Genomic DNA, 8,538 nt, shown 5'->3' with positions numbered 1-8,538 from the left:
AGATACCTGCTCCAGAGAAATCACACTCAGTAACCTAGGTACGCCGCAAAGGTCGTTACTATCCCCATTTCTCTTTAACGTCGACATGATACGGTTGCCAGAAAAACTGGATAAAATCGCGCGCCTAAAATACACGCTCTATGATGTTGACATTCCGCTCTGGACACAAAGGATAGCTACGGCTAATTGAAAACAGGCTTAGAGTAGCCGCCAGAACCATACAACAGTAAGCGGAAGACTACAAGCTCCGCCAACCAGAAACTCCTGCGTCCTCTCGTTAGACAAGCAGACTGCTGTTCAAGTGGATTAGGGGCGTATTTCCGAACCGTCACGGGTACAGTGAAGGAAGTCAACCGCGCCGCCTAGCGGAAGGTAGAACATCGGAGAGAGCGGTTAAGAGCAAAATTAAGAGCCTCATTATGCCTTCTGTCTGATGTACAGACATGACTGATCATCACGGTCATCGAATTATGTGTTCCAAGGGGAATAGGCTTTGGTGCGGATTGTGCATGCTGCGCAGGCAGAACCTCCCAGAGGGCCTCAGTATCTTGATGCCTGTGTTTGCCTCCCTGAATTTCAATGTTTGTAATGGTGGTGAATGTGCGTACGTATGACAGCCTCATATTATACAGCCCGGTGATTTGAGGCGCGTGTATGTTCAGGTTTTTCATCATTAACGGCAGTTTTCCCGGGCATCATCATCGTCACTGTCATCAGCCTGACTACGCCCACTGCAGGACAACGGCCTCTACCATGTCGCTCCTATTAACCCTGTCCTGTGCCAGCTGCGGCCCCCCTATCACCGCAAACTTAATTTCATCTGCCCACCTAAGCTTTTGCCGCTCCCTGCTACACTCTTCTTCTCTTGGAATCCAGTCCTTTACTCTTAAGGACCACCGCAGCAGTGGATTACCGATGCACTCTTTAACGCGTATAACAGCAGTTCGGTTTTTATTTCTGCGCGTACACTGTTTATTATTCATTGTTAATGTATTTATACCATGCAAACCATTTGTCATATTCCTCCGGGAGTGGGCTTCCCTTTAGGTTTCATTCTGAGATAGTTTTCTTTGAAAATCTGCAATACAAACCAATTTTTCGCACCTTTTCCTTCCGTATCAACAAGCAGTTGCCACCACGCAAATAAATTACTTGCCTTCAAGAGTTGTGTTGCCTTCTAGGTTGCATCATTCTGAGGCGCTTTGGAGCAAAAGAAATCTGTAGTTCCTGTACGTTTTACAAGAATACAAGGCAATCGTGACGCAGGAAAGGCTATAGACTTGTACCGCAGTTATCGTAGGTTTGAAAGCTGTCAATAAAGGTCAGAAATAGCGGGGACACCAGGAGGCCTTCACTGCATAGCGACCAGCCTGCCCATACACATCATCCTTACCCAGCGTCACACTGTAGCACTAAGCCAGAAATTATCCATTCGGAGGATATATTCTTTCAAAAAATTTTGGGAGTGAAATTTCGCAAAAAGGGAATCTTCCCGGGCTTTCGGGGAACTTTGACAACAGGAACCCTCTCGTTTTCAAATTTTCTAGATTTTCCAAAGTGCTGCACGGGAAAAGGGCCAGAAGTAGGTGTTTTGAGGTGAATAAGAGAATTTTCGGTTGTGGCATGAAACATCGGAGCAGTAGACCACGACTGCTATAAATAGGCTTCACACTAAATACGAATACGCTTATATGGGAGTGAAAAGAGTAAACTGTCCTCTGCCACATTCCCTTTTATAAAAGGTTTAGCGCTAGAGAACAGCTTACTCCATTTTCACTCCTTTCTGTTTGGAGTGTGCTTCTACAAGATGACCACACAAATCCTGCAGTATTGGACTGCCACACACAAACTCTCCACAGAAACAAGCATGGTACGAAATTTTTTTTCGTTCATACAATACTGACAGCCCACGGATAGCGGGGCATCTGCTGAGAGGTGCTCGCTTCGCTTGAAGCCAGCACCACTTAGGCAGCCTCGAAGAACTTTGGGAAGACGACGACGGGTGGCCGCGGTGGTCCAAGGTCTCACTGGCGACGGTTCCAATGGTTTCTGGGCACTGCAAAAAGAAAAAAGCAAAGGGAATTAAGCATTAACCGGGCGTGGCTAGCAGAACACCACAGGGCGTCGAAACTTGGATACTCTTAAGGTGAAAATTTTAGATAGTTGCTGCATATTTTCGTTCACTGTAGCGGAAACGCAGTCACAGAGTAGGTTCACAAACACGGGAGCAATACTGCACTAACAAATGAGATTTTATTGAAAAATCCTCCGTTTTTATACGCCAGATAACTAGAATAATCGCACTCTCCTCTATCTCCCTCAAAGAGCACTAAAAATTGAGTCAAGTTAAAATTAAACTAAGCTAAAAAGTTCGAAACTGAAAAGTTAAGCTAGAAATTGAGAACTAGAAAAGTTAACCTTAGAGGCGTAGCGCATCAATCAGGTAAAGCTAATTAAAGCGCTAAGCCGGGAAGCTTCGCGTAAAAGAATGTTGCAGAGCGTGATCCTGCACGTTTGCAGAATTAAACTTCCATCCGACAGGTCCCTTTTTCAGCGTCGGTATAGCTTGCTTGTCACCCTTTCCAGCGCCTGTCGTGTCTTGAACATTACTCGGTACATAGACTTCCGAAGAACTCAACCCCGTGTGCCGCAAGCAAGCTTTCTTTACTACCCAACTGTGTTGTGTTTGGAACTTAATCACGTTTACGTTCTCCTGATGACTCAGTGCACGGAACGGCACCGTTCATTGATTGATTGATTGATTGATTGATTGATTGATTGATTGATTGATTGATTGATTGATTGATTGATTGATTGATTGATTGATTGATTGAAGCCAAGCGGCGACTCACTGCGGTTCGTCTCGACGACCTCCGCACTAAGGAACATCTCGTTATTGTACGCGCCATCCATCGGGGCGTTCGGTAGGGCGGGCACGGCGAACTCCTGCTGCATGACCTGGTATCCCTGCTGGAGATCCTCCTGTTGCTGCTGCTGACAGCGGGCCGACCGGCTCTTGAGAGCGTTCATCATGTTCAGCTGCTGGTCGATGATGCTCGACTGCTGGTTGATGATGTTCGACTGCTGGTTGATGATGTTGGCCTGCTGGTTGATGATGTCCATCTGCTGCGGCTGCACGGGGGGCAGCGGCGGAGGACTGGCCATCGGTCCAGGAGGCCCGGCCTGGTTGATGACGGTGCGGAAACTGTGAGCGCTCCCTTGCTTGGGAGGCGACATGCTGCAGATCATCCCTTGGTTGCTCGTCGTCCGAAGCTGTCCGGCCGAGCCCAAGGTCTGGAGGCGTGTGGCGCTCGACTGACGCATCTCGTGCTGCGGGGGCGATGCAAAAGGTCCACTGAATCTGCTGGCTCACAATGAGAGGCCGACACATCCTCTTTTACAAAATACTGAGGACCACTTCACTTGGTATTTGTTGACAAAACCAGGCAGGATTCTCGAGACGTTTGTTAGGCTGCAAAAGATGCTTTCGTTGCTGAGAACATGGATTAAAATTGAAACACAATTTCCAGGTATTCCTATTCAACCTCGTGACGTTGGCGATAACGCTATGAGTAGCTGGTTTGCTTGATTTGATTTTCCACGTTCAGTTTTAACGCAACAGCGTGAGAGCGGACGTTCGAAAGAAAACTCGTGCGGGTTGCCACACTCATTCAGGATTGGTCGAAAGGGTTGTGACGTAACGCATTGAGCGGCAGGATGAAAACGATTAAAACTCGAGTTAACTTGCGACTGTGAGGTCGCAGCATGACTGTCATGGTATCCTGACATATATGAATGCAAACTAATTACTCTGAAAAGAAAATTGGGGTTATTAGTCAGGAATCGAAGCCATTACTCTTGGGTTGTGAGTAAGACACATTATCCCTAGGCTACTAAGGCACGTGTATTGCGTGGTCTATTATGCCTACTGATATGTGCTAATTAGTGCGTGTGAATATGAGGTACTAATAAAGAAAGGAACGCTGTCACGTCACGCCCCTAAGGCGGAGGTTGAGTGTCTCCCTAATTTTTGTTTTCGTCTTGCTTGAGAGTTCAAAAATGCTCTGAACTGAAGGGAATATTCAAGCATGCAATACCTCGTAATTTTCTAATTTTCCAAAAAAAAATGGCGCGACGTCACCGCACTTCGTAGCTCTTTTCTACCTTATCACAGCTCTGTTTCCTGCGAAAGTCAGCTGTTTGTCATTATAAATTCGTAGTCCATCAATTTATCCTTATCAATTTATCCTTAACATCCCGACGAGATAATGGTCAAAAAATTAAGTAGGCCCGGAGGTTATTGAATCTCCAGCAAAGCTCCTGGAGTAGGCAAATGCAAGGAAAAGGCACTCGAATTGAAACACATAATACAAGAGACTTTCTTTTTACCTTTGTACGTTTCTTTTGCGCCATTGGGGATTTTCAGCATAGAGAATCAAATAACAAAACACGTTCCCTTGAAAGCTGCAAGCGTATTGGAGTTAAACGACGAAAGAAGGCTCTTTTTTTTCCTACAGCTGTTAGCAAGCGCAATGCAAAATGGTATTAATAGTAATGCAGCGTTTATACGCTTATGTCCACTGTAACATGCATTAGTGAACACTTCAACCCAACATGATAATGAACCCTTGAAGTGCATACAGCCTGCGACTTCAACTCCTCATTTCCATAACTTTGTGACCTCTCCTAGGGAGTTGTCACGTCCAACAACGTGCTTCGTAAAACTTTTTTTCTTTTAGCCGAGTAAAGAAGTAGAAATAATTTGGCATGTTAAAGACAAATATCATGTTTCTTGCAATACTGCAACACTGGGTACACCTGCGTCCTTTTCAGCTGAGGCAACACAGTAGAATAACAGTCTTTTTTTTCCATGCCCCGAGATCTATATACATGCCATTGGCCGTACAGAGCCCCTCTGTGTACTAGGGAGCTCGATACGAAGCAAAAATTTAAAAATTCTACGATACTACTTAGAGGCAGCCTGAAATGATTTTTATAGCCATACTCTATTGTAACAAAACAGTACAGGTGGTCTTTGTGAAAGCTCTGCGTGCACCTCATAATTTGCAAACAATTTTTTTTTAAATTGCAGCTCTCAACCAATTAGTGCAACACCTCACCGTGTGTTTTTGGCCGCCCTTAAACGTGGACAATCTGGGCAAGCATTCTCTTTTTGTGTGCCGAATTGGAGTGATTGGGATGAGAAGGGGTGGGGTGCAATCCCAATCTGTTTACTTTCTTTTTTTGGTTCGTAAGCGTGTATGAGTTGAGGAGGGAGAGAAAAATGACATGATTAATTGTTGATTACATCAATTTGTGTTGACGAGTGATTGAAACAGATCGTTCATGGGCTTTTCCTAACCGCAGAAAATATCATTTCATAACCCTTTGACTGCACCCAGTTTACGCAGCGAACACCATAATGCGTTTCTTCATGAAATTATTAAAAATCCCACACGTTTAAGCAAAGTGGTTCAACGCGCTTAACTTTTCACAGAACAAGATGACGACATAACAGGAACAGGAACCACAATCATTTCGCATTCCAATAGCGAAATAGAAAGAGAGATCGAAGAATCTTTTGAAATCAAATCCGCCCGTGCCGAAAGGTGTATCAGCACTGTGTCGTTATCGTTGTCCGAGAAAGAAGTTGACTTGCTCAGGCTATCGCGACGTGTGTGTTTTGTAGTGTCGATCTGCTTACCATTGTTTATATCAATATGTTCTCTCGTTTCTTCATGTGCCACTGGCGACACTCACGTCTGTGCATAAAGAATACCCGTTTCCTCTCTTAAACCCAGTTGCAAGTTCGTGCTCTGTGAAAAGTTAAGCGCGTTGAACCACCATGAACAACCTACTAGGCCCAATTCTCGCTATTTTAGTTAAAGCACAGTTTTTGCCCCGTGATCGGTTCTGTGAAGGTACTGAAGTACAGAAACATATGTACCTTACTCGAACAACAGCCTGGCCGACCGGAGATGGGGGGTTGTAGAACTGGCCCACTGCTTGGCTGCTGCGGACCAGGCCGCCACTGGACACCCGGCTGGCAGGTCCGCCCATTGACTCCATGGTCGGGTTGCTCGATCGGCCGCGTGTGACTTCATAGATGACACGCTCCGTCGAGGTCACCACGTCCTCTGGCAGAGGCTGCACCATGCCCTGGTGCATCTCCTTGAGCTTCTGCGCGATGACAGCGCTCCTTCCCGCTTCCAGATGAGTAGCTTTCAGCTCCCTGGACGAGGCGAGATGAGGCGACGTTTGCACAACAATTTGGTCGCGAGAGAAGTCCACCTGCTGTTGCTGTCGAGGCGGCGGTTGCCACACAGAAACGGTCATGTCGCCGCCGTAGGTCCCGTACTGATCTCTGCAGCTACCTGCCATGTCAGAGCCGTACCCCGTGATGACAGCAGTTGTCCTCGTAACGGGAGTCTCGAACGCCGGCGGTTGCTGCGAAGCAAAGTCGTAGTAGTCCTGGTTCCAGCCCTGGTTCTGGTTCCAGTACTGGCTTTGGTTCCAGGTGCCAGCACTGGTTCCAGGCGCCCACCCACGCGACGCCTGATTGATCTGGTCGGCTGAGTGCCGGCGACCGAACATTTGGATCTCGATGTAGTTTCGGCTCCCGTCGTCATCAGTGTCTTCGTCGTAGTAGTGTTCGGCGTAGACAGGACCGCGAGCCGTCACAGTCCGAACCACGGTCCTCGACGTCGACTCAGCGCCTCCCTTGAGGGTCTTTATCGACGACTTCTTGCTAGCTTTGTGTAAGACGTTCTCTGCCTCACTCGTGGCAGAGGCGCTGGACTTCTCGGTCGATTCGGTTTTGGACGTTTTCTCTACCGACGTGGCGCTCTTGACCGAAGATTTATCGCTGGACTTTTCAGTCTTCTCGGACGCATCGTGCTTCGTCACTTTCTCCTTAGAATGCGCACCAGTCGCGCTCGCGCTCTTCTTGGCGTCATGCCCGTGCTCTCCTGGTTTTGGTCCACCACCGCCTTCTTTCTTAGCTTCCTCTGGCTTCTTCTCGCCACCTTTATCCGCCTTTTGCTCAGCGCCTTTATCCGGCTTGGCCTCGCCTTCTGGCTTCTTTTCCTTTGGTGCTTCCTCCTTAGGAGGACTCTTAATCGCCTCGAGTTTGTCTCCTTTATCCTTACCAGCGCTGCTGCCTTCGGCGCTACCGGCCTTGCTCCCTTTGCCGCTCCCGCTTTTACCGTCATCTTTGTCCTTGCCGCCTTTGTCCTTCCCTCCTTTGTCCTTGCCTCCCTTGTCTTTCCCGCCGCCCTTGTCCTTGCCGCCGCCTTTGTCTTTTCCACCGCCCTTGTCTGCCTTCTTGTCGTCCTTCTTGCCTCCCTTCGCCTTCTTGTCGTCGTCCTCCTCTTCCTCTGGCATTTTTGGTGGTTTCGCCTTTCCCTCCTAGGAGGCGCTGTGGGTAAACATTGAAACAAGGCTTAGGGTTAAGCGTACGCGTAGGCCTTGTTCTAGGCTTAGCCGCATGAAGGGTGTGCTTTCAAAAGACGACATGTTGAACACAGACGACGAGACATGTGCGATTTTCAACTGTGTATTGTTCGGGCAGTCGTGTGCGGAATGGCGAGGGAACACACACGAACAACAGACGAGTGCAAGGGTGATGTAAGGCATGCACATGACACTGGCAGTTCAACAACAAAAGGTCGAAGAACGCGTTCATTCTCCCCCCGATAACTTATCAGCCACAGCAAGTCAGTGCGGAAGTTTTCCACAGTGACGAACGACGACAACGTCACCTGCCTAAAAATGTCCCTTGTACATCTAACGTTTTAAAAGAAGCCTCGCCATACGATGGTAAGAAGTCTGGATCTGTAGGCTGCGCCTATGAGTCGCCCTCACCCCTGCTGTAATCTGGACGTGGCTAGCAGCCTTCCACACCCCATCGGTCATTCCTGTTCCGTTTTCTCCGCTCTCAACTTCCTCAGGGAAAAAATCCTGCTCCGGTGCGTACCAAACACCTAGTTTCCTCCCAGACCTACACAGTTCGATGTGGAGGCCTCACCATCGGAAGTTACTCGGCTTGCTCCGTCAATCCAGCGTCCACTGTCATAGTTCGGCCCCTTCTTTACGCCGAAAGGAAAGCTGACAAAGTAAACACAGAACCTGCCATATGCTCTTTTATCTTCAAGCTGCCTCGCACCGAGATTTCAGTGCACGTTAAATAACCCCTGGCGATCGAACCTAATCCGAAAACTTCCGCTACGGCACGTCTCTTAGCACTCAGTGTTGCTCTGTCGCGTAAGGCCAGACTGGCAAGCACTTCAACACATCAAGTGGCGCTTGCCACGATGGTCACTCAAACGAAGTAGGATAGCTTACCTCTGAGGAGCGAGGTCAACCGACGCGAAGTACGTTGCCGGTCGCCAGGGCCTCGGTCGCAGACGCCCCTTAGACGATGACGCGTCGCAAGCTGGAGCAGCGCATAATTTTTTTTTCTCTTCGCTTTTCGAGGCACCGCGATTGACCTCTTCTTCCCGTGGCAAGGCGCGCGGTACGCGCCCCCAAACACACGTG

At 48.3% G+C, this 8,538-nt stretch overlaps 1 protein-coding gene across 1 annotated transcript; it reads right to left on the bottom strand.

The window, feature by feature from the left end:
* Positions 1 to 2,024: 2,024 nt before the first annotated feature.
* LOC149365696 (uncharacterized) lies at positions 2,025 to 7,383 on the bottom strand. Its single transcript, XM_089542281.1, has 3 exons — positions 5,953 to 7,383; positions 2,853 to 3,330; positions 2,025 to 2,056 (listed from the first exon to the last, which is right to left on the bottom strand). Exons 1-3 carry the CDS (start codon positions 7,381 to 7,383, stop codon positions 2,025 to 2,027), a joined length of 1,941 nt encoding a protein of 646 aa, XP_089398407.1.
* Between the last annotated feature and the right edge of the window lie 1,155 nt (positions 7,384 to 8,538).

The sequence above is a fragment of the Amblyomma mixtum genome, chromosome 1, assembly GCF_055824585.1.
Source record: "Amblyomma mixtum isolate Tamu chromosome 1, ASM5582458v1, whole genome shotgun sequence".
NCBI classification, from domain to species: Eukaryota; Metazoa; Arthropoda; class Arachnida; order Ixodida; family Ixodidae; genus Amblyomma; species Amblyomma mixtum.
The sequence above is the reverse complement of the archived record's forward strand: the minus strand, read 5'-3'. Positions and strand labels throughout refer to the sequence as shown.

Excerpts from the sequence above, each read along its gene's own strand:
- LOC149365696 (XM_089542281.1), bottom strand. The coding sequence starts at position 7,383 with ATGCCAGAGGAAGAGGAGGACGACGACAAGAAGGCGAAGGGAGGCAAG. Across the intron at positions 3,331-5,952 it reads TCGGCCAGGCTGTTGTTCGA|CACGAGATGCGTCAGTCGAG; the intron begins GTAAGGTACATA and ends TCGCCCCCGCAG. Across the intron at positions 2,057-2,852 it reads GGTCGTCGAGACGAACCGCA|TGCCCAGAAACCATTGGAAC; the intron begins GTGAGTCGCCGC and ends TTCTTTTTGCAG.